The sequence below is a fragment of the Bos taurus genome, chromosome 18 (genome assembly GCF_002263795.3).
Source record: "Bos taurus isolate L1 Dominette 01449 registration number 42190680 breed Hereford chromosome 18, ARS-UCD2.0, whole genome shotgun sequence".
In the NCBI taxonomy this organism is placed as follows: domain Eukaryota; kingdom Metazoa; phylum Chordata; class Mammalia; order Artiodactyla; family Bovidae; genus Bos; species Bos taurus.
In genome coordinates this window covers 65,758,976-65,783,295 of record NC_037345.1, presented here as the reverse complement: position 1 = coordinate 65,783,295, position 24,320 = coordinate 65,758,976, and the positions used below count along the sequence as shown (strand labels likewise).

At 56.1% G+C, this 24,320-nt stretch overlaps 3 protein-coding genes across 6 annotated transcripts; 2 read left to right on the top strand and 1 right to left on the bottom strand.

Moving 5' to 3' along the window:
* Positions 1-835: 835 nt before the first annotated feature.
* UBE2M (ubiquitin conjugating enzyme E2 M) lies at positions 836-4,020 on the top strand. 2 transcript variants are annotated; one of them, NM_001083503.1, is given in 6 exon segments: positions 836-1,453; positions 2,558-2,652; positions 2,770-2,808; positions 2,921-3,024; positions 3,329-3,392; positions 3,494-4,020. In NM_001083503.1, coding segments are annotated over 6 exon segments (552 nt in total). In that variant the 5' UTR covers positions 836-1,344; the 3' UTR covers positions 3,635-4,020.
* Positions 4,021-4,615: 595 nt separating this feature from the next.
* CHMP2A (charged multivesicular body protein 2A) lies at positions 4,616-7,315 on the top strand. 2 transcript variants are annotated; one of them, XM_005219786.2, is made up of 7 exons: positions 4,616-4,739; positions 5,221-5,280; positions 5,446-5,659; positions 6,473-6,652; positions 6,723-6,853; positions 6,933-6,994; positions 7,108-7,315. In XM_005219786.2, exons 3-7 carry the CDS (start codon positions 5,492-5,494, stop codon positions 7,233-7,235), a joined length of 669 nt encoding a protein of 222 aa, XP_005219843.1. In that variant the 5' UTR covers positions 4,616-4,739; positions 5,221-5,280; positions 5,446-5,491; the 3' UTR covers positions 7,236-7,315.
* Positions 7,316-7,847: 532 nt separating this feature from the next.
* Positions 7,848-14,210, bottom strand: TRIM28 (tripartite motif containing 28). 2 transcript variants are annotated; one of them, NM_001206809.1, is given in 18 exon segments: positions 7,848-8,197; positions 8,283-8,420; positions 8,499-8,585; positions 8,666-8,789; positions 8,867-9,186; positions 9,276-9,528; positions 9,610-9,655; positions 9,737-9,773; positions 9,862-9,968; positions 10,047-10,161; positions 10,263-10,409; positions 10,571-10,685; positions 10,768-10,884; positions 10,962-11,097; positions 12,724-12,856; positions 13,067-13,179; positions 13,512-13,764; positions 13,840-14,210. In NM_001206809.1, coding segments are annotated over 18 exon segments (2,439 nt in total). In that variant the 5' UTR covers positions 13,861-14,210; the 3' UTR covers positions 7,848-8,020.
* Between the last annotated feature and the right edge of the window lie 10,110 nt (positions 14,211-24,320).

Genomic DNA, 24,320 nt, shown 5'->3' with positions numbered 1-24,320 from the left:
GTGCGGCAGGAGCCTCATTCGGACGCGGGAAGGCTGAGGGGCAGAGCCCCGGCCGCCCCGCGGGCCCGGACCCCCGCCCCGACCAGCCCTGGTGGCGCCGCTCACCGCCTGACGGTGTCCTTGGTGACAGCTTGAAGTCGCAGAGCCGCTCCGCACCGCCTGCTCCCGCCTTCCGACGCACGCTGAGCTGCGATTGGAGGGGAGGCTGGCTCCGCCTACCTCGCGCACGCAGACGGCGGAAGGCCGGGGGTCGCCTGCGGGGGGACTCTAGACCCTCGCGGAGGGCTGCCCCCAAGTGTGTGAGCCCGTGAAAATCTCCAGTGTTATACTACCCTCTGTTATACTACTCAGTACACGTTTTATTTGTTAGTTTACCTCAACCAAACTCTCTGCGAGCGGGTTCTCTGGGCCTGAGATGGGACACCGAAGGTTCTGAGTCACGCACTCTAGGCCTGGCTCCTGGCTCTGACCCTAACCCTGCCTCGGTCTGTGGCCCCTTGGAGACAAGCCCCTTGTTTGGCCCGCCTACACCGCCGTCCGCACGACTGCGAATGATCATAGCGGCCCGCAAGTGACGCGGCCTGCATCTGCCCCACTTAAATATGGCGGTGACACCGCCACACGCCCCGCCCCCCCCCGCTTCCTGGACTCGCGGGCGTCCCCGGAAGTGACCGGCCCGGCCTGCACGAACGGAAATACCCGAACCAAGCCGAAGGAGCCCGATCCCCAAGTCCCAGCGCGGAGCAACGTGGGGCGGTGGCGGCGGCTGCGCAAGCGCATAGCGCAGGCCGGGCGGGAAGAGCCGAAGCAGGCAGGCGACGGAAATAGCCGAAGCGGTGGGGCGCCCGAGGCCGTTGCGGACCTCCGCGCCGAAGCCGCTGCTGCCACGGAAGCCGGCCCTCCTATCTAGTACACGGCCACCGCAGCCCCCGCCTCCCCGTTCCGCCTCGAGCCGCAGAGCCCTCGCGAAGAGAGAGAGTGACCAGGCTCAGGGACACGGCCTGAGGACCCCGCGTCCGCAGCCGAGCCTGAGGACGCCGGAGCGGACGGCCGAGAGGAGGGAGCGGCGAGTGGGGGCGGGACCGAGTGAGCCCGAGAACAGCCGAGCGGGCCCGAACGCCGCCGAGCGGGCCCGAGGCGCCGGGCCAGGCCAGAGCCGACTACGGGAGCCGACGCGGGCCGCGCGGTGGGCGCGGAGCAGCGCGGCAGGCCCGGCGGGCGGCGGCAGCAGCCAAAGAGGCCGCGGCGGCGGGTCCGAGTGGCGGAGGCGGCGCGGGCGGCGGCGGGGGGCCGGGTGGCCGGGGTCCCGGGCCCCGCAGCGGCGGCAGCGGCGGCGGCGGCAGGATGATCAAGCTGTTCTCGCTGAAGCAGCAGAAGAAGGAGGAGGAGTCGGCGGGCGGCACCAAGGGCAGCAGCAAGAAGGCGTCGGCGGCGCAGCTGCGGATCCAGAAGGGTAAGGGGAGTCGGGGGATGGGAGTGGAGGTCGGAGGTCAGAGCCTGGCTCGGGGTGATACGGGAGTCAGGTGTGGAGTAATGCGGCTGCCAGGGGTCAAAGGTGTCAGAAACGGGGAGGCCGCGGATGTGGGGATCGGAGACCAGGGCCTGGGGGCCGAGGGGCCGGGGGTGGGGTTGCAATATAGCCACCAAAGTGGTCGGAGGTAGGGGGACCGAGCAGGGGGCACTGAGCGTATTCGGAAAGCTAGGCGTCTGATACTAGGGACCGAGAATCTGAGGATGGCAGCGGAAGGGGGAGACGGGAACCTGGGCGACAGGAAGAGGAGATATGGACAGTGAGGCCGAGGATTGACGATCGGGGTGGGAGATTTAATGTATTAACGCTAGAGTCACTGGGAATCAGAGTCAGGCCTGGTGAAGTGGGTTCTGGGGCCTGGATGTCGTGGGTCTGGGGGAGTCACATGTCAGTTTGGGGTGACAGGAGGAGGGAGGAATACTGGGTGCCGGGGATTATAGAGATAGGAGTAGGGTTGGGTTCAGACCATCCTGCTAGAGATGCTGGAAATCTTAGGCTCAGAATAGTATAGGGTAGGAGGCTTGGGAACTCACAGATCTGGAGGTCAGATGGGAGGATCCTGAGTTTAGGATGACAAGCAGAGAGGAGTGTATGGACAGTGGAGGCCAGGGATTGGGGGTGGTGGTGATTTAGGGTGAGGAAGGGGAATAAGATCCTTGCATCTGGGCAGACAAGTAGAGACTCCTCTAAAAAGCGGAGGTCACGGTCAGGATGCTGGGTTTGGGGTAGTCAGAGTCTCTTGGGGGGCACATAGGAGTGGGAACATGTATGACTGTGGATTCAGAAGAGTTGGAGCTTACCCTGGGCCAGGAGTTCAAGCATGTCTGCAATGTTCCATAGATATGGAAGAGTCTACCTGGAGACGTGAAGCAGGAGGAGCAGGGAGAGGGTGGGGGATGTGGCCCACTGCCCAGGACAGAACCGGGGTCCTGGGAGAGGCTGTGGAGGCTCTGCTGGCACCTGCTCTGAGCACCCCCTCTCTCTCCCTTTCCCGGCCTGTTTCCCTTTTCTGCTGTGAAAACCCAGACATAAACGAGCTGAATCTGCCCAAGACGTGTGACATCAGTTTCTCAGATCCAGACGACCTCCTCAACTTCAAGCTGGTTATCTGTCCTGATGAGGTGAGGGCACGCTTAACTGGATTCTCAGGCACGGCAGGTGACACCACCTCAAGTTGGCTGGTTCACCTGCCAGGCCTTGCAGAGTGGGGTTCTGACTCCTCTCCTCTTCCTTCACAGGGCTTCTACAAGAGCGGGAAGTTTGTGTTCAGTTTTAAGGTGAGTCTCAGGTGGGCAGGGGTGGCTCCCTGGGCTGAGGAAGCAACAGCTGAGGCCCCAGCCAGGCACTGCTGTGCACCTATCCACCTGCCCTCTCTTCTCCTGGAGCCAGGTGGGCCAGGGTTACCCGCATGACCCCCCCAAGGTGAAGTGTGAGACGATGGTTTATCACCCCAACATTGACCTCGAGGGCAACGTCTGCCTCAACATCCTCAGGTGAGGGCGCTGGCCCTCCACTACGCTGCCCAGCCCTGCCTGCCAGGCCCCCTTCGTGACCTTGCACTATACCAGTCTCTTTCCCTTCCCTCCTCCTCGTGGTCTGTGTGTCCCTGTCTCGTCAGCTCTGCATTTTCTTCCTCATGGCTTGACCTTGGCTTTCTGGCCTGTGCTTCTCTGCACCCTCCCGCTAGCATTTCCCGACCGTGCTGTCCCATGCCCTGGGCCTGACCTGTCTGGTCCCAGCAGGGCCTGTGGTGGCTGCCCGCTCACCAGCCCCTATCATGATGCTCTCTGCCCACAGAGAGGACTGGAAGCCAGTCCTTACGATAAACTCCATAATTTATGGCTTGCAGTATCTCTTCTTGGTGAGTAGGGGTCGGGGTGGGAGGGCAGCTGGGGAAGGTTGGCCCCCTGCCTTCTGGGCTTGTTGATCTCCCGCCCCTCCGCCCCCCCATACCGGCCACAGGAGCCCAACCCTGAAGACCCACTGAACAAGGAAGCCGCCGAGGTCCTGCAGAACAACCGGAGGCTGTTTGAGCAGAATGTCCAGCGCTCCATGCGGGGTGGCTATATCGGCTCCACTTACTTCGAGCGCTGCCTGAAATAGGGCTGGCGCATACCCACCCCTGCCAGGGCCACCAGCCCCGGCGTCCCCTGCAGATATTTATTGGGGGCCACAGGTGGGGGGACATGGGGCGGCCGGTGGGGGAATCCCATGCCCTGGCCGGCCACCCCTCCCTGCTAACCCGCTCCTAGTTTTTTTTTTTTTTTTAAACCACCATGTGATTAAGGTCGGCGCTGCCTCCCCCGACCCGCTCAGCGATGGGAAATGAATTGGCTTGTGTAGCCCCCCGCTGGGTGCTGTCCAGCCCCACCCCCTACTCTGAGCTCTGGGGTGGGTGGCCATGGGGATTTGGGTGGCTGGGGACCCGGCACCCCACCCCCTCCACCACTGGAGGTCCCACCAGGCTATTAAAGGGGAATGTTACTGCATGGCTTCCGCCTCTTCCTTTTGTGGGGTGGGAGGGGCAGATGATGGCCGCCAGAGCTCCTGCAGCAAGAGTGGTGGGATTTGTGTGCTCACCGGTGGTATGAGGGGACTCCCCCCTCGGGCAGGGTGAGATGAATCCCACTCTGGGACAAAGGAGGGGCAGGATCCAGTGACCACTGGCTTCCCGGCCAGTGAGCCGGCACAGGGTCTAAGCCCGCACTGTCTGCTGTTCTGCCCTCCTGCCGGAGGAGAACTGCCTGGTGCCACTGGGTACCTGAGGTTCGGAAACATCAGCGCGAGTTCTGGGTCCCTCGGATGAGCAGGGCTCTACAGTGGGTGACGTGGTGGGGTGCAGGACCACCGGGTGGCTGGAAGGAAGGCGCCCGAAAGGGCACCAAGCCCACGGGGCCAAGAGGGGACAGGGCTCCGCTCCCTTAAGCTGGACTTGAACCCGCGGAATGCCAAGCTTGCGGCAGCGAGACGGAAGCTGCGGCGCATGCGCTTGTGGCCGGCACGTTCCTCGGCGCGTGCGCACGCGCGTTCTTGTCCCCGCCCAGTATTCCGGGCGCCGGCGGGGCGTGTGACGTCAGGTGGTTTAATCCGGAAACGGCGGTGACGGCCGAGGCGACAGAACCGAGGGGCTGTCGTTGGTGGGCGCTCCAGGGCTCTGAACGAGAGAAGCGTGACCCGGAAACGGAAGCGAGTCCCCATCCCAACTCCGGTGAGTCGCCCCTACTGGGGTGCGGGCCCTGGGTGGGCGCGTGGGCGGCGGCGTTCGAGGGCCTCGCCCCTCCCTTGGACCCTCCCTTATCCTCTGGGTCCCCATGCTGTTTTGCCTTCGGTGCTCAAGGCCCCGAAAGGCCCCCAAGAGTTTACTAGGTGGACAAGGCACCCCATCACCTAAAATCCCGCCCTCTGTACAGGGGTCCCCAACATCCCCCAGCCTTATTCTCCGCACCCAGATTCCCTCAGCATTTAAGCCCTCCGCCCTAAACTGAATGCCATCCACGCGCTGTCAGCTTCGGAGCCCCCACATCGACCCTGTCTGTAGCACTTGCGGCCTCCAGCTTCTCATGTTAGGCACCCTGTCAACTGGCCTTTCCTTGGCGCTCCGGGTTCCGAGCCCCCTCTCCCCGCGCCCGTCCCCCTGCTGCATGTGTGGAACATGGTTATCTCCAGCCTAGGTCCATTGGACATTCTAGGGTCTCATCCTAGAGTCAGGAGGAGATTGCAGCCCAGGACCTCTGTAGGGGCACTGTGGGGTAAGAGGAGCTGGGGTGGCTGTGGCTCCCCAAGTTCCAGGCTCCACTCTTTCGCCTTTCCATTCATTCGTTTTCTCCCGGCTCACCCTTTTCCGTTTTGTGAGTCCTCGTCTGTCCCCGCCCATACACAATGTGACCCCAGCTGTGCCTCACACCACCCTGCAGCCAGGTTTCACGCTAGCCCCAGGCTTACTGGTAGGCTCCTGCTGCCATGGACCTGTTGTTTGGGCGGCGCAAGACGCCAGAGGAGCTGCTGCGGCAGAACCAGCGCGCCCTGAACCGGGCCATGCGAGAGCTGGACCGTGAGCGACAGAAGCTCGAGACCCAGGAGAAGAAAATCATCGCGGACATCAAGAAAATGGCCAAGCAGGGCCAGATGGTAAGCTTGATTGGGAACAAACTGGGACTCTAGGCCAGGTGCCGTCACTTGGTCAGACCCTGGAGCTGCAGCAAAACAGGACATGTGTTCTAGGGAAATGGAATGAAGGGTTCGGGTGGGGCTTTCCTTAGTTTCAGAGTCCAAAACTGCTGCCTCTGTGGAGTTGGTATTAGAGCCTTGAGTAATTAAGAGAGCGACCCTGCGAAGAACAAGTGTCAAGTGTGTCAGAACAGCACATGTTCGGTGAGGGAGTGATAGGGAAACTCAAAACAGTGGTCCATGCCAGACCACTTAGAATCTTGGTTGACAGTGGGAGCTGAGGGCTGAGTTAGAAGTAGTTACTTCAATAGATGTGGTCTGGGATCCACTTGCCCTGAGGGCCCAACTAGCAAGAGATGGCTGAGTTTTGGCCTGAGCAGCTTGTTTGAGGAGGTGCCATTTCCTGGGATGGGCAAAGCAAGGAGGAGCTTTGGGGAGGAAGTCACAGCTGAGGTTGGATACATTTGTATGTAAATCGGGATTTGGTTCTTGCCTGTGAGGTGGAGGGGGAGATCTTTGGCCAGGATTGAAATTCAGGAATGGGTGTTGACTAGACATGGAAGAAAAAAGATTCCTGAAGGGTGGGCCCTGCTTTTCTTCTGGATTCATGGACAAGAGAGATGAGAAGCCTACAGAGGAATCTGTGCAGCGGTGACTTGAGACACATGGGGGTAGAGGGGAGCAGTGAGCACTGGGGCAGGTCCCCAGGAGCCCCTGAACGCCTCAGTGGGCACACCCCCAGGTCTCCCTTCCTGCTCTCTGTCCCCTCCTCAGGACGCGGTCCGGATCATGGCGAAAGACCTGGTGCGCACCAGGCGGTACGTCCGAAAGTTTGTGTTGATGCGGGCCAACATCCAGGCTGTGTCCCTCAAGATCCAGACACTCAAGTCTAACAACTCAATGGCACAAGCCATGAAGGGCGTCACCAAAGCCATGGGCACCATGAACAGACAGGTTCGCCTCTCCCCATCCCCCCTCCCCCCTGCTGACATTGGGCCCAGACTCACCCTCCTCCCACTTTCAGCTGAAGTTGCCCCAGATCCAGAAGATCATGATGGAGTTTGAGCGGCAGGCAGAGATCATGGACATGAAGGAGGAGATGATGAACGACGCCATCGATGACGCCATGGGGGACGAGGACGATGAAGAGGAGAGGTTCGGAGACAGCTGGCAGGAGGGTGGGGAGGGATGCCTGGCTCTGCCCGATTCTCACGAGCATTCTCTCCTTATCTAGTGATGCTGTTGTAGCCCAGGTCCTGGACGAACTGGGGTTGAGCCTGACAGATGAGCTGTCAAGTGAGTGTTTACACCTTGGGCCCTGTGTTAACCCTGTGACCCAGCCACCACCTCCCTCTCCCTGCATTATTCCCTTCTGCATGGGCGCTCTTCCTAACCCCCACTCTTTGCAGACCTCCCTTCCACCGGAGGCTCCCTCAGCGTGGCTGCCGGTGGAAAGAAAGCAGAGGCTACAGCCTCTGCCCTGGTGGACGCAGACGCAGACCTGGAGGAGAGGCTCAAGAACCTTCGAAGGGACTGACTGCCCGTGCTGCCCCAGGGAGCCAGTGGATGGCCTAGCATTTTCATTGTACCTTCTGTAATAAAAGAGGTTGGACACTAGTTCTGGGCCTGTGCGACTGGCCTGACGTGAGCAAGGCTGGGTTAGGAAGTCATTCAGGAGGCTTGGTAATGTGCCAGTCACTCAGGGTGTGGGATAGAGGGCTGGAATGGTTTCACCTGGGCAAGCCTACCAGGTCCTCAGGAGGTGACGGTGAGCTGCGAACACTGGCCCAGCACCCCTCCTGCCTCAGCCTCAAGGCTAGCACTCCCAAAGATGGTAGGTCCCCCCAGATCTCTTGCCTATACCCCAGGGATACAGTACCCAACTTTATTAGCCCAGTGGAAGTCTCAGCCCACCCAGCTCGCTGTGATACCCCATCTGGTTATAAGAAATGTTCTGCCCCAGTCCAGGGTGCAGCATGCACCTGGGGATTCCCCTGCCTGCCCACCATGTAACCCTCCCCAGACACCAGGTGGCTAAAGACACGTGCCCCACCCCCACCAAGGTGTTTGGCACGAGGGCTTCAGTGAGGGACTGATGGCAGGCAGACAGCAGGCCCAGGACCACTGTCCCCACCAACCAAGACCTGACTAATCGGTGAAGTTTTTATTAAATCCACAGAAGTAAAAACCATATCGTGAGGGACTGGGGTATGGGCCACCAAGGAGCGGGAGCCAGGCCACTGGAGAGAAGACGAAGGAGAGGGGAGGAGTGACAGGACATAGAACAGAGCCAGGCTGGGCTGGCTCAGGGGCTGCCCAGCCTCAGGGGCCCTCACCAGGGCCAGTAGAGAGGTCCTGGGCACTCAGGCCAGCACCAGGCAGGCTCAGCGGCGGGGGCTCCACCAGCACAGCGGAGAACTTGGTGTCCCCGAAGGCCTCATTCATGCGGGTCTCAAAGAAGCGCTGTAGGCCAATGATGGACTGCACGTCGGCCTTGTCCTGCCAGGCAGATTACAATGGATGGGTCCTAGCTCTGCCCCCCAGCCTCCCCTCCTCCAACTCACCCCCATCCCCACAGGCTCACCTCCGTCAGCTTGTTGAACTGCTTGAACATGCGGCCCACATCCTGGGCAAACTCCTGGGGGGAGCTGTAGGGGGGTGACAGCTTCTCCTGGAGGCGGGCTCGGATAAGGGTCAAGTCCAGGGTGTCACCAGGCTGATCCTGCAGGCAGAGGCCACAGGCTGAAGGTGAGGCCGAAGAGCCCCTGGACCTCCCACCCTCCCAAGCCCCAGAACTCACTGGGGAGAAGGTGGAGTCAGTAGCCAGCTGGTGCAGAGGCCGGCAGGGCTCGTGGCAAAAGAGGGCCAGCAGGACGCGCTCACACTTCTGCAGATGACACAGACGTCAGAGTCAAAGGGGAGTTGGGAGCTGCAGGAAAACCCAGCATATGGGTGCCCCCCCCTCACCTGCTGGTTGGCTGGTGAGAGCTTGGCCACCACTCCGGTACTATCCCCCCCATCCAGGTTCAGGCTGCCATCCTCCTCCTTCAGGTCAGGCAGCACGTGGCAAAGAGAGCAGCTCCACTCCTCCCTGGAGTAAACAGAGAGGTGAGGGGCTGCACAGGACCTGGCCCAGCCCTCCACCCTGCAGACTCCACAGCCTCGCACCCTGGCACATCCTGCAGGGCAGGCAGGTGGCAGTCCAGGTGGAAGCAGAATTCGCACTGGTTGCACATGACGAGGTCACCTGGCTTCTGGCAGACACGGCAGATGGTGGCACTGTCATCCAGGGAACCTGGGCCACCAGCTGGGACTGAGGTGCCCTCTGGAGCCACCACCTCCAGACCTGAGCTGGTGCTGCCACTGGGTGAAGCCAGGCGGGGACCCTCCGCACCAGGGCCCTCCCCCAGGGCCATCAACACAGGTTTGGTCTCCGGGCCCTCGGTGGCAGCTGGTGGAGCTCCAATGGCAGCCTCTGTTTCTTCCTCCTGCGAGGAGGCGAGGGGTGGTTTAGTGGAATGCTAGCTGGGACAGCAGACCTCCACTCTCCAGCCACAGTAGCTTGAAGCAGGCTCACCTTGACAATGGCCATTCCAGGCAGGGGAGGGGCCCCAGGGACCCCCGAGGGCGCAGTCCCAGGCTGGCCAGCAGCAGCGGCGGCAGCACCTCGCTCGATGACGATGAGGTTGTAATCCTCAGTGGTGTTGCCTGGGAAGACCTTAAAGACTGGTGGCTGGCTGTCAGCCGTGAGATCCAAGTCCAGGCGTTCGAGGCTCACCCGAGGCACCTTGCGCATGAGGCCACTCACCTCGCCGTCACCTGAGCGGGGTCTGTGGGTGTGGCTTGGCGTTGAGCACCCCGTCCCCATGACCACCCTGTCCCTACATGCACCAAAGGACAATCACACTCACCGCTTCACCCCTGACACATGGGGCTCAGCACTCGAGTAAGGGTCATCTGCTCAGGACACAGAAAAAGACAGGTTGGATGAACCTAGAACATTGGATTTCTCCCACCTACCGGGCAGAAACCACTCACCTGATCCGAAGCCGTAGCCTTCCTGCACCTCCATAGGCTGTAGGAAAAGCAAGACAACCTCACCAGGCCGGCCCCCAGCGGGCCTCAGGCCCCTCTCCTCCCCCATGGCCCCCTCCCCTACTCACCTGGCTGCTGCCAGAGCCCTGCTTGCCCAAAGGCCCCGGAGCCCGAGGAGGGGCCATTGGTGCTGGGCCCGTGGAGTTGGTTCCAGGACGCTCTGCAACAATCTTGCCTGCAGCAAGGAGGTAAAACAGCTTAAGGCGCAGTTCCTGGGAGAGCAAGCTTCAGTGAGAGCAAGACAAACACCCACCAAAGGCCTCTGCACTCTTGGTCCAGGCGTTGAGGTCCCACTGAAATTTCATCTCGCCGTGGGGCTCCACGGGGTCCACGATCATCTTAAGGGCCCGGTGCAGCTGGAAGTAGATCTGGGGGAGGGCGGTACATGAGCAGAGGCAGAGAACAGCATTCCAGGGCCTTGGGAGGTGCTGACCCACAACCCACCACCTGGGTGCCCACCAGCACACACCAGCTTCTTGGAGAGCAGCAGAGCCGTGTTGTTATCACTCTCCAGAGCCCAAGAGGCAAAGCGTAAGATGTGTTCCTGGTGCTTCTGGATCTTGGTCATGGTCCAGTGCTGCCGTTCCAGGCGCTCCTGCTGCCCCTCTGTTACCTTCTGCAGGTTGAGAGCAGGAGAGGTCAGGGAGGAAACGGCACTAGAACCTCTCCCCCAACCCAAGGATGGCATCAGCGGCCAGCAGAGGGAGCCAAACCCCCAGGACGCCGCTACCAGAGCTACGGCGAGCTGTCAGCAGACAAGCACCACACAGGAAGTACCTGGGCGTCGTTGACCAGCACACGGCCCCGCTTGTTCAGTTCCTTCATTATCTGCAGGATGGCCATCTTAACATCCACTTGCACGCGCTTCTGTACGTCGGACACCTGGCGGATCCTGGGGGGTGGAGGGTGAGATCAGGGCCAGTCAGGCAGGTGCTCACCCCAGGACCTCCCCCATCACTCTGGCCTCCACTTACGAGCTGCGAACCTCCTTGGTGTTCTTCTGCAGTGTTGCATGCTTGTCCCCGAGGCGCTTCACCAATGAGGCCAGGAGCTTGCGCTGGTTTCTCACTGCATCCTCCAGGAACTGGTACCTGAGGACAGACAGAGGTGGGCCCGGGCGCCCAGCATGGGAATGGGCAGCACCCACCCACCATGCCTCAGGACTCACTGGTGGTCTTTGTGGGCGTTGAGCTGGCAATCCCGGCAGGTGAGGGTGTCGCAGCTCTCGCAGAACAGCACAAGGGGCTCGTGCTTGTGCACATTGCAATACACAGTGCGCTCACCGTCCCTCGACTTGGCCGGCCCTGAGGAATGGGGTCTATGAAGCAGGAGCTGGTCCTCACCACCTCAACTCAAGGAGCAGACAGACCGGGGCCTCACATCGTGTCTGTCCTGCAGCCCTGGCTTAGCTGCTAAAAAACGCAGAGGGCCTACAGCAGTGGACAGGGAAGGGCCCAAATCCCTGCTCTGAACACCCTCTGCCCTAATCTTGACCAAGAGATCCGCACTCCCGCTCTTTCAGCTTCTGGGAATGACAACTTAAAAGTGTAAGGACGATGGCCTCTGACGACCACCCCACTGCAAACTCCTCCAAGCAGACACTCAAGAGAGCTTCTCCGCCTCTGCGGCCCCCACTGCTGGGCTCCCTTTCTCCTCCATTCAAAAGACTCTGCCACAGGGGAGGGGACTCTGGCAACCATGGCATCCGGACACACGCAAGAGTTTTCTGGCTCAGACAGAAACCAAACGAGGACCTAAAGACATGTCAGGTACCTTTTCCTCCTGAGCCACGCCTGGAGACCTCTTCTCTCTTCTCTGGTAAAAGGAGACCACACCATCTTAACAACCCACAAGGAGCCTCGCAAAGCCTTCTCAGGCTGGACAAAGTTGATGTAAGACCAGGACCCTCTGAGAGGGGTCAGGCCTCCCACACAGGGAAAAGGGTCTGAAAGTGCTCAAAGCAACAGCCCCCAAAGACTAATACACCACAGTGACCCCCACCGCTTCCCAGAATCTGCTGCCATTAGATAACTGCTTGGGAACAGCCAGCCCCTTCCTCCCCAATCAAGTCTCAATGCTACACTGACCCAGCCTGAGACATAAAAACATCAAAATACAGATAAGGCAAATCTCAGTGCCCCCAATTCAGAGCCCTCCTGCACCCTGATCTTTGCTTAGAACCCAGGATCCCCTTGGAGACCCCTGCCCTTCCCTCCTGGCTCCTCATGACTCACAGCAACCACCTCCATCTGGATTTTCCCATCAAAACTGTCCTCTGGGCTGCAAGAGCCACAGCATGACTACCAAACCACCATTCACGGGCAGTTCTGGATGAAAAACCAAGCCCAAGCCCCTCTCCGAAAAACAGCCACCAGGTTCACAGAAAAGTCTGAAGAAAGATATCTAGTTAAGACTTTGAAACATCTGCGATCTAACAATAAGAACATTTAGAGCACTCACTGGTCAGTGCCAGTCTGAGGACACTCATGGCTTATGAGGACACAAGGCCCAAAGACCTCACTTTTCCTACGGAGCCTTAAACCACATTCCAGGGAATCTCAGGCCTAGGAGATCCCTCACACCATTCCCCAACAGCCTGCATTTCCCTATCGGTACATGTGATCCCTCCACCTCTGGAGGAATATCCTCTGCCTGGGGATTCCGTGAAGTGCTTCCTCAAAGCCTTGACACACCCTCTACTGCAGCATGAGATCCCCTGTGCACTCCACACATTTCCTGCCTGTGGCTTTTCCCCTTCTATCCGGAGGGGCAGAGGCAGCCTCCCCCTTTTTGAATTCCGCCCTCAGGCCTTTCACTTGGTACCCCCTCAGAAATTCCCTGACACTCCACCGCCATCTGCAACCAGCATCAAAAGCAGCTGGACAAACATATAGGGGAAGAATCAAGGCAGCCCCCTCCGTGTTGCATACCAGTGGAGCGCACGGTGTGGTCCTTGGTGTACTTCACCCGCTGGTGCGCCTCCACACACGTCTCACAGAGCGGCTCAGAGCACTCCACACAATAACTGGTGGCTGGGGCATTATCCTCACAGCTAGTGCAGCACTGCTGAGCAAAGGCAGAGTCAGAGGAGACAGCACCACCAGACACATCTGCATTCAGACCCAGAAAATACAACCTGGTAAGATGATGCCTTTACTTAGCCTAAACAACCTGCTAAAGCCGTAGTAAAGCCTGGAGCTGGTACTATGCTCTGCGCTGCAGATTCCTACCCACGTCCAGAGGCCTTCCAGGGATTGCTTGGGCAACACATACCTGATTAGCATCCTGGGAATCCGTGGCGGCCTTACCGCCACAGTCTCGCATGAAATAATTCTCCACGATATCTTTGGAGAAACATTGCTGCTTACATACTGGACAGTCCACCACTGTGAAGAACAGAGGAAAACAAGATCACCGCATTTTCACATCCAGAGTGCGATACCATCCTCCACAGGGACCAACTTCCACCCCATGCTAAGCCAACCCTCCGCTCCGGGAGAAGCAATCAAACCCTTCCTTGGCCTAACTTGAAACAATCGCCCCATCCGAATACGAGACCCACAGCCCGCACCCGTTTTGGCCACTGTCCGGTCCCGACCCTCTCACCCAGATGACCCCTGCCATTGTGACGCTGGGGACCGACCCCCAATACGCGAGCCACCTCCGAACCTTGGCTGCAGGGTGGGGGAGGGGCCGCCCCTGGTCCGACCGCACTCACCAGAACCGTCGCCCGCTGCACCTCCATCCCCCGAGCTGTTGGCGGCTGCAGGCGCCGGGGGCCCGAGGCAGGCGCTGCAGGCCGAGTGCAGGCAAGGTAGCAGGCGCGGCTCCCTCTCCGGCCGCAGGCGCTCCCGACACACGCCGCAGTGCTCCAACAGTTCCAGCGCCTCGCCGCCGCCCCCCGCGGGTGACGACGCCGAGGCGGATGCCGCCGCCGAGCCCGATGCGGAGCCCGCGGCCGAGGAGGCGGCGGCGCGCTTCTCGGCGCCCGCCGAGCCCTCACTCGGGCCGGGGCTGCCGGAGGCGGCCGCCGCCGCCGCCGAGGCCGCCGCAGCCGAAGCCGCCATTCACACGCCGCCGGGGGCGCCCAAGGAGGGAGGAGGGGCGCGGGGCCCGCCACGCAGGCGCAGAGGCGTTCGCAGCCAACGGCTGGGCCGCTGCAGCCGCGAGGCCTAGCGCCGCCAGGCAAAGCCTGGGGCGCCGCCCGCTGCGCGCGGGGCGCTACCGAGGCTCACCCGGCCGCTGCCCGCTCTCCCGCCGCCGCCGCCGCCGCCTGCGCCGCCGCCTCAGCGGCTGCTCAGATCAGCGCCACACGGCACGCGCACAACCGCTCGCCCGCGCGCCCGCTCGCAGAAAGAGCCACTGTCGGGGGGCGGGACAGAAATAACTGGCGCCGACGCCGTCGCGCACGCGCGTTGAGCACCTCGAGCCGGGAGGCGGGGCCGGAGCGCGCGAGGCCGCGAGTACGCACGCGCAGCCCCGGGCCCCTCCCAGCCCCGCCACCACCCCTCGCACCGCCTCACCTGAGGCAGGGGCCGGGCAACTGTGTCTCCACCGCCTAAGCCTGACCCGTGGGCCGGGCGCGTGCCCGCTACTGTAGTGCCCGCTTCAGGCTGCTTGCTGCGCAGGCGCGCACGTGGTCGGCCCCCGCCTGGGTCCCCGCCTCTCGGGCGGTCGGGAGAGGTCGCCAGCAGCTACGTCACCAGGCGCTCTCAGGAGGGGGCGGGGTCGAGACCTAGCGGAGATGCTGGCCCGGGCGGAGGGGCCAAGCGTCCCCACCCCGTGGCCGGGCCGCTTACTGGCGTTCTAACCTTTTTATTGTTTAACGTGAGAAACACTGAAACCTAAGTCAGCTAGCTCCCAAGGGGCTCAGAGCAGCGAAACTGAAATTCCGCCTGGCCCCCAAGGCCCCTGGCCACCTTTTAGCCAGCCAGCCACTGCGCTGGCTTTGACACTCTTCGGGTGGGCGGACTGAAGAGGGGAGCGGAGTCTGTGGGGAGGTCCATCCGAGGATGGAGGCAGGATCTGTAGGGCGGGTAAGCCTGCCTCAGCCGGGAGCAGGATCTGCGTGGGAGGCGGGTATGCCTGTCTGAGGAAGCAGTGTCTGGGAGAGTTCTGTCAGGTGGGGGAAGCTAGGCCTGGAGGAGGAATCTTAGTTGAGACAAACATGGTCTTTCTGTGAGAATCCTGTCAGAAGCGGAGTCTGGGCGGAGAATCCTGTGGGTGGGGCGGAATCTGTGGGGGAAGAAGGGCCCTGTCGGCACGCGCGGGCAAGGGAGCAGGGACTGCGGCTGGAGCTGGGGGAGGAGGGGTCCTGAGAGGAAAGCAAGGTCGTCGGGAGGGCATCTGTCTGGAGTCACCGGGCAGAGAAAACCAGAGGCACGGGCGCCCTGGAGCTGTGCGTGGGGTGGGCCTCCGTCCCTGCGCGGGGCTCCCGGCCCTGCGGCCTCCAGTCCGGCAGGAGGCTCGGCGGCTACTCTGCGAGGACTCAGAGAACCTGAAGGGCCGTCACGTCCGGCGTCCAGACCCGACTCTGCCTGGCGCGGGCTCCACCGATCCCCAAAAAGCTCCAGGGAAGCGGGGCGCGGCCTCCCCAAACCGACTCCCCAGGAGCCCGCACGCGGAGGCGGCGCTGGAGATGCCTCCGGCGCGGCCCGGCCGCCGGGATCTTTGGCCCCCGCAGAGCCTGGGGGCCGCGGGGCTTTGTCTCGGCGCCGGCCTTTGTTTCGGCTCGGGCGCGGCCCCCAATCCCGGCCCCGCCCGCCGCAGCGCCCGCCCCTCCCCCCGCCGCGGGCCTTGCCCTCCCCCGCGGCCTGGGCCTAGACCCCGCTTCCCTCCTAGGAAGAGGGAGGAGGAAAGTTGGTGGCTGGCCGTGAGCTGCCTGAGGCGCGGAATCCTTTAGTAATTATTTGCTGAGCACTTTCCATGACCCCAGTCCAGCACTCTGTGCTGGGCCCCAAAATCACCGGGTTGCGTGGGGTAGGGATGAGCCATACCTATCCTGGCCCAACAGTCAAAATACGTAGGTGATGGTCAAGAGTGTGGGACTCAGGGCTGGCCCTAACAGTTAGGGGAAGAACAGTTCAGTCACTCAGTCGTGTCCGACTCGTTGGACCCCATGAAACGCAGCATGTCAGGCCTCCCTGTCCATCACCAACTCCCGCAGTTCACCCAAACTCATGTCCATTGAGTCGGTGATGCCATCCAACCATCTCATCCTCTGTGGTCCCCTTCTCCTCCTGCCTTCAATCTTTCCCAGCATCAGGGTCTTTTCAAATGAGTCAGCTCTTCTCATCAGGTGGCCAAAGTATTGGAGTCTCAGCTTCAACATCAGTCCGTCCAATGAACACTCAGGACTGATCTCCTTTAAGACGGACTGGTTGGATCTCCTTGCAGTCCAAGGGACTCTCAAGAGTTTCCTCCAACAGCACAGAACAGTTCAGGCAGAAGCAAGTGCACAGGCCCTGAGGCAGGCAGGCACTGAGGCAGCAGTGACCAGAGAGGTGGGAAGTGCCTAGAAATTGCTGGACAGGTTGGGTCCTGCGGTGGCCCCGGTTACTGTCCCTTCACTAGACTCCGGCAAGGCAATTCTTTCAGAATAGCATCAGTGGAGGCAGGTTCGAGTGGAAATCAGGCTCACACAAACTGGGGGAAGTGTGATGGTGGAGACAAGTGGGCTTGCAGGAGGGCAAGGCCAGGCCAGAACCTGCCTCTGAGTCCTCCCTGAGGAGCCAGCCTGTCCAGAAGAGTATGGCAGGGCATGATCTTACTCCCCAGTAAGCTGGTGTCACATTATACCCTTAACCCCTGTGTTCTTTGCCACCCTCTACAGCATCTCACCTTTTCCAATCCTGGACCACTAGAAATTGTCTATATTCCGGCTTTGCAGACAGTGTACCTGCCTGCAAACAGCCATCCTTACTGCCTCTTCACTTGCCAAACTCCATGCTTGCACAGGACTCAACCTCCAACCTTTGGGTATTACCCCCAAAGCCACTTCCTGGGGAAGTCTTGTAGCAGGATCACTCCGATCTCTTTCTCCATCTTCACAGGTTCCATTTGGGAACAAGACAGTTGTAATAGTTGCACATCATCAATGTACTTTATGCCACTGAATCATATACATAAAAAGAGTGGAAATGGCAATTTTATGTATTTTACCATGCATATAACAATCACACTTTGATGAGTCTGTCCCTTCTGACCTCTGATCTCAACACTCAGCTCCAACCACACAGGCTGACCCATTTGTTCCCACCTCATAGCCTTTGCACTTGCTTTTCCTTCTGCCCAAAACGTTCTCCTACCTCTCTTTCTGACTCCTCTTCTTTCACGTTTCAACATGAGAGAATCACAAAGACATGAGGTCCAAACTGTTTACATCACTGCCCTGTCTGCTGCATCTCACCTGGGGCCTGCTACACAGAGGGCACTCAGTCAGTGAGTAAAAGGACAACTGCTTGAAGATGATACCAGTTCTGTAGGCTACAAGATGAGATTTGAGGTCTATTACTTTTTAAAACGGAGAGGGGAATGGCACCCCACTCCGGTACTCTTGCCTGGAAAATCCCATGGACGGAGGAGCCTGGTGGGCTGCAGTTCATGGGGTCGCTAAACTTACCTATTTATTTTTGGCTGTACTGAGTCTTCATTGCTGTGTGGGGAGTTTTTCTAGTTGCTGCAAGCGGGGACTACTCTCCCGTTGTGGCACTCGGCTTTTCAGTGCTGTGACTTTTATTCCAGAGCACAGTCTCAATAGTTGTGGCACACAGGCTAAGTTGCTCCATAGGATGTGGGATCATCCAGGACCAGGGATCAAACCAGTGTCTTCTGCATTGGCAGGCGGATTCTTTACCACTGAGCCACCAGGGAAGCCCCTTCTATTACTTTTTAAACCTTTAAAAAAAAAAAAAAAAACACTTAAAATTCACATATCACACCCATCAATTTATCTATTTTGAAGAGTGAAATCAATGCCATTTCATACATTCACAATGTTGTACAATCACCACTTCATCTAATTCCAGAACAGTTTCATCACCCCAAAAGGAAACTCTGAATCCGTCAGCACTCTCTCCGTTCCTGCTTCAACCAGCCAGTGGCAACAGCTGATCTGTTTTCTGTTTCTGTGAACTTTTAAACCTTTTCATGGAGCCTTATGATATGTAGAGAAAAGCATACACATCACATGTACAGTGAGCATCCATGGTAACCAGCTCTGATAGCAAAATACAAAAGGGTCTTTTCCAATGAGTTGGCTCTTACAATCAGGTGGCCAAAGTATGGGAGCTTCAGCTTCAGCACTGGTCCTTCCAATGAATATTCAGGGTTGATTTCCTTGAGAATTGGCTGGTTTGATCTCCTTGCAGTCCAAGGGACTCTCAAGAGTCTTCCCCAACCCTAGAATTTCAAAGCACCAATTCTTTGGCACTCAGCCTTCTTTATGGTCCAAATCTCTCGCTGTCTAGCTTTGTCATAGCTTTTCCCCCAAGGAGCAAGGATTTTTTAACTTCATCCACAGTGATTTTGGAGCCCAAGAAAATAAAGTCTGTCACTGTTTCCAGTTTTTCCCCTTCTATTTGTCATGAAGTGATGGGACTGGATGCCATGATCTTAGTTTTTTGAATGTTGAGTTTCAAGCCTACTTTTTCATTCCCCTCTTTCATCCTCATCAAGAAGCTTTTAAGTTCCTCTTCACTTTGTGCCATTAAGAGCTGTATCACTGTATTGTTATGTAGGAAGTTCGGCATCAGCAACTAGGAGTGGCCTAGCCAAAAACCATGCAAGCTGATCGCTAAACCCCATCCCAGACACATCCAGGAGATCTCACAGATATGTTACAAAAATAACCACATGTATGGCAAAACCAATACAATATTGTAAAGTAAAAAAAAGAAATTTTTAAAAAAGAAATTTTAAACAAAAAAATTAAATAAATAAAAATAAATAACAGAAAAAAAAAATAGTAATAACCACAGGCTTTTCCAGCTCCTGCACAGGGGCCATCAGCACACAGTGAGTGGATACAAACTAACCACAGAGGTTTCTCCCACTCTGGCAAAAGCACCCTTGAGGCACAGCTGTGTCCTCAAGTAACCTTAGGCAGCTAGGAGCCCATTACGGGCTCATAAATATTCTACACATACATACATCTGATTATAACAGACTGAACTATGGGAAAGACATGTGCAATAGAGCCTGTAAGTGCTCAGTACACTCCCACCTATATGAATATGTAAAAAGCTCTATTTTGCATGAGCCCAGACACGCCCCCTTCCCTGATTGGCCTTGAGCATATGCCTCTTTGCATTTTTGCACAGGGCAGAACCAAGAGGAGAAGATAAGGGATATAAAAAGGAGAAAGACAGAATCAATTTTTCTCTTGGGCCCCAAAATCATTGTGGATGGTGACTGCAGCCATGAAATTAAATGACAGTTGCTTCTTGGAAGAAAAGCTATGACAAACCTGAAAATGAAAGTGTAAAAGTATCAGTCACTCAGTCGTGTCCAACTCTGAGACAGCATGGACTGTAGCCCTCCAGGCTTCTTTGTCCACGGGGATTCTTCAGGCAAGAACACTGGAGTGGGTTGCCATGCCTTCTTCCAGGGGATCCTCCCAACCCAGGGATTGAACCCAGATCTCCCGCATTGCAGGCAGATTCTTTCTGGTCTGAGCCACCAGGGAAGCCCAAGAATACTGGAGTGGGTAGTATACCCCTTCTCCAGGGGATCTTCCTGACCCAGGAATCCAACCGGGGTCTCCCGCATTACAGGTGAATCCTTTACCAACTGAGGTCCAGGGAAGCCCATGACAAACCTAGACAGCTTATTAAAAGCAGAGACAACACTTTGCTGACAAAGGTCCATATAGGCAAAGCTATGGTTTTCCCGGTTTTCCCAGTAGTCATGTACAGATGTTGGACCATAAAGAAGGCTGGGCTATGAAGAACTAATGTTTTGAATTATGGTGCTGGAGAAGACTCTTGAGAATCCCTTGGACTGCAAGATCAAACCAGGCAATTCTAAAGGAAATCAATCCTGAATATTCATTGGAAGGACTGAGGCTGAAACTGAAGCTCCAATACTTGGCCACCTGATGCAAAGAGCCGACTCACTGGAAAAGACCTTGATGCTGGGAAAAATTGAGGGCAGGAGAAGGGCGCAACAGAAGATGAGCTGGTTGGATAACATCACTGACTCAAGGGACATGAGTTTGAGCAAACTCCCGGAGATGGTGAAGGACAGGGAAGCCTGGAGTGCTACAGTTCATGGGATCGCAGAGTTAGACCCGACTTAGCGACTTAGCAACTGAACAACAAAAAAGGATCATGGTCAGTCCTTCAGTGTCAGTCAGCTCCCATGTCTCAGAAGTGTCCTACCTGCTGCCTGTTTAAGAAAGGATCTGTCTGCTTGAGCTGTAATTAGTCTGTCATTCCAAATATCATCTCCATACCTGAAGTTGTTGATATTTGTCCCAGCAATCTTGATTCCAGCTTGTAATTCATCCAGCCTGGCATTTCGCATGATGTACTCTGCATATAAGTTAAATAAGCAGAGTGACAATATACAGCCTTGTCATACTCCTTTCCTAATTTGGAAAGTCTATTGTTCCATGTCTGGCTCTTACTGTTTCTTCTTGACCTGCAAACATGTTTCTCAGGATACAGGTACAGTGGTCTGATAGTCCCATCTTTTTAAGAATTTTCCACAGTTTGTTGTGATCCACACAGTCAAAGGCTTTAGCATAGTCAATGAAGCAGGTATTTTTCTGGAACTGTCTTACCTTCTCAATGATCCAACAAATGTTGGCAATTTGATCTCTGGTTCCTCTACCTTTTCCAAACCCAGTTTGTACATCTGGAAGTTCTAGATTCACGTACTGCTGAAACCTAGCCTGAAGGATTTTGAACATTACCTTGTGAGCATTTGAAATAAGCGCAGTCATGCAGTAGTTTGAACATTCTTTGGCATTGCTCTTCTTTGGGAATGGAATGAAAACTGACCTTTTCTAGCTCTATGGCCACTGCTGAGTTTCCCAAATTTGCTGACATATTGAGTGAAGTACTTCAACAGCACCATCTTTTAGGATTTGAAATAGCTCAGCTGGAATTCCATCACCTCCATTAGCTTTGTTTGTGGTAATTCTTCCTAAGGCCCACTTGACTTCACACTCCAGGATGTCTGGCTCTAGGTGAGTGACCACACCATCATGGTTATCTGTATCATTGAGATTTTTTTCAGATAGTTCTGTGTTATCTTGCCACCTCTCCTTTTTCTCTTCTGCTTGTTAGGTCCATACCATTTCTGTCCTTTATCGTGCCCATCCTTGCATGAAATGTTCCCTTGATTATCTCCAATTTTCCTGAAGAGATCTTTAGTCTTTACCATTCTATTGTTTTCCTCTATTTTTTTGAATTATTATTCACTTAAGAAGGTTTCTTATCTCTCCTTGCTATTCTCTGGAACTCTGCATTCATTTGGGTATTTCTTTCCCTGTCTCCCTTGCCTTTCGCTTCCCTTCTTTTCTCAGCTATTTGTAAAGCCTCTTCAGACAACTTTAACTTCTTGCATTTATTTTTTAGGGATGATTTTGGTCACTGCCTTCTGTACAATGTTATGGACCTCCATCCTTTTAAGTGTCCAGTTAAGAAGACACACCAGGGAGTTCCCTGGTGTCATAGTGGTTAGAATTCTGGGCTTCCACTGCCGTGGTCCCAGTTCAATTCTTGGTCAGGGCACTGAGATCTTACAAGCCACAAGGAGTGGCCAAAAACAATTTTTTTTTAAAAGGTGGGGGGAAAGACACCAGACAGCTTGCTGTGATCACAGTGAAGAGGTCATGTGACCATAAAGCCATACAGCAGCCTCCTTCAAGCCAAGAGAAGGGGCCTCAGAATGAAACCTACCTTGTGGGCATCTTGTTCTTCAATTTCTCAGCCTCCAGAATTGTGAGAAACAAATTTATGGCCTTGGTCTATAGTATTACTATTTTGTTTTTGTACCTAGAACCGACTAAGACAGATGACAAACTTCCCTCTGCCTCACTCTCATAAAAGTGTATGTGAATTAATATTTAGAGTCCACCCAAATAACTCAAAATAATTTCCCCAATCCCAGGTCCCTAATCACAATTCCTAAGATCCTCTTTCCTGATGAGGTAACACTTATGGTTTCCGAGGATTACATCATATAGATCTTTGGGGGCACCCTTCTGCCTACTGCAGCCCCCATTTCACAGATGGAAAAACCGATCCCAGCGCGTAGACCATGTCGTCCAGGCTCCCACAGTCCTGGGGAATCTCTGGCCCCCAGGGAGGGCAGGGAGGGAAAGGACAGGAGATATCCAGAGCCCAGAGCTTTAGCTCTTTCTCTGCAGTTAGGAACCAGGGGTCCTGGGACAAAGGATTTCAGGGAAAGCTCCAGGTGAGCTTGGAGCACTTGGTTATGTGTATTTATTTATTTTTCTCTATTTTTTGGCCATGTCATGGGACATGAGGGAACTTAGTTCCCCAACCAGAGAAGGAATCTGTGCCCCTGCAGTGGAAGCGCACGTGTGGAGCACCCAGAGGATGACTGGAACCTGTTAAGACGACACAGAAGCCAAACCTAATGATAGGACTCGAGCATCAAAACAACCAACCACTGTCATTGACTGACACACAATGAATCCACCCTATCCACATTTAAGTGAAAGTCACTTAGTCACGTCTGACTCTTTGCGACTCCATGGACTATACGGTCCATGGAATTCCCCAGGCCAGAATACTGGAGTGGGCAGCCATTCCCTTCTCCAGGGGATCTTCCCAGCCCAGGGATCGAACCCAGGTCTCCCACATTGCAGGTGGATTCTTTGCCAGCTGAGCCACAAGGGAAGCCCAAGAACACTGGAGTGGGTAGCCTATCCCTTCTCCAGCAGATCTTCCAGAACCCAGGAATCGGACCAGGGTCTCCTGCATTGCAGGCAGAGTCTTTACCAGCTGAGCTACCAGGGAAGCCCAAGGGTTCTCAAAAAGAAGAGTCCCCTGGAGAAGAAATGGCAACACAGTCCATTATTCTTGCCTGAAGAATCCCATGGACAAAGGACCCTGGTCGGCTATAGTCCATGGAGGTCACAAAGAGTCGGACACGACTTAGCAACTAAAACAACGATGTGTGTAATGTATACTTTTTACTGTTGTGTGTGGCACCCCACTCCAGTACTCTTGCCTGGAAAATCCCATGGACGGAGGAGCCTGGTAGGCTGCAGTCCGTGGGGTCACAAAGAGTCGGACACGACTGAGCGACTTCATTTTCACTTTTCATTTTCATGCATTGGAGAAGGAAATGGCAACCCACTCCAGTGTTTTTGCCTGGAGAATCCCAAGGACGGGGGAGCCTGGTGGGCTGCCGTCTATGGGGTCGCACAGAGTCGGATACGACTGAAGCGACTTAGCAGCAGCAGCAGCAAAACGAATAAAAGTCTTTCTGAAACTGTTATAGCTTAAAATTTTTTAAAAAAAGAGTCAGAAAAATAGGGCCATCTGCCACCACATGGTGCTGCTTCTACAGCATCTCCTCACTGAGAATGCAGACTGATGCTGTCTTCCTAAAGGAAACTGTGTTTCAGGGCAACACATGGTCCCAGTCCTTGATGAGATAATTAAATGCTAGAATTCAGAAAACATCATTTCCCAGGCGGTAATGAGTCTGGAGCAGGCCCCAATACATGCCGTATACACTGCAAGGTGAACAGCGGTGGGGACGTGACTGAGAGGAGCCAGCCACCACTGCGCCCCCTTAGGAGCAGCAGCAGAAGAACCTACATGGGACTCGATAGCACTCATATCCTGCCAGCTGTGAGGGGTTCCAGCCAACGACATTTGGCCCAAAGCCCAGCAAGTCTTTAGATCACATTTTCCATCCATGGGAGCTGAAGGGGATGTTGGAGGCAGGGAGAGAGGCCATCTGGATGGGGCAGGTCCTGCCAGAAGCCAGGATCCACTGTCCCCCACCCATCCTCATTGAGGGGGCTGTAAACCTCCAGCCAGACGCCAGAGCAGTGACTAGCTGGGGCTGGAGCGGAAATGGACACAGACTGCACAAAGGAAGTTTCTCCTGTTATCTACTTTTTTTTAGCCGCACAGTGAGGCATGCTGATCTTAGTTCCCTGACCAGGGATTGAACCCATGACCCCTGCAGTGGAAGTAGGGTATCTTAATCACAGGACTGCCAGGGAATTCCCGTGAAAGAAGCTTCTAGGTAGAGAGAAATGTTATAAAACTGGATTGTGGCAATGGCTGCACAATATGAAGTATATCTGCTATGGGTGTACTTTATGGCATATAAATTATACTTCAATACAACTGTTGAAAAAGGAGAGAAGGTCCAAAGAAGATATACAAATGGGCTTGGAGAATAAGCACATGAAAAGACATTCAACATCATTAGTCATTAGAGAACCACGAGTCAAACCATGGTGAGATACTGATTCACACCCACTTGGGATGGTTTAAAAAAACAATTAAAATAAGAGCTTCCCTGGTAGGCC

Bases quoted from the DNA above. Each gene is read 5' to 3' on its own strand.
- UBE2M (XM_015458446.3), top strand. From the start codon at position 1,345: ATGATCAAGCTGTTCTCGCTGAAGCAGCAGAAGAAGGAGGAGGAGTCG. The intron at 2,809-2,920 runs GTGAGTCTCAGG...TCCTGGAGCCAG, and splicing joins AGTTTGTGTTCAGTTTTAAG to GTGGGCCAGGGTTACCCGCA. The intron at 3,025-3,273 runs GTGAGGGCGCTG...TGGTCCCAGCAG, and splicing joins GTCTGCCTCAACATCCTCAG to GGCCTGTGGTGGCTGCCCGC.
- CHMP2A (XM_005219786.2), top strand. From the start codon at position 5,492: ATGGACCTGTTGTTTGGGCGGCGCAAGACGCCAGAGGAGCTGCTGCGG. The intron at 6,653-6,722 runs GTTCGCCTCTCC...TCCCACTTTCAG, and splicing joins TGGGCACCATGAACAGACAG to CTGAAGTTGCCCCAGATCCA. The intron at 6,995-7,107 runs GTGAGTGTTTAC...CACTCTTTGCAG, and splicing joins CCTGACAGATGAGCTGTCAA to ACCTCCCTTCCACCGGAGGC.
- TRIM28 (XM_024978254.2), bottom strand. From the start codon at position 13,860: ATGGCGGCTTCGGCTGCGGCGGCCTCGGCGGCGGCGGCGGCCGCCTCC. The intron at 9,529-9,609 runs GTGAGTGTGATT...CCACACCCACAG, and splicing joins CATGTGTCAGGGGTGAAGCG to ACCCCGCTCAGGTGACGGCG. The intron at 9,187-9,275 runs GTGAGCCTGCTT...GCCTCCTCGCAG, and splicing joins CTGGAATGGCCATTGTCAAG to GAGGAAGAAACAGAGGCTGC.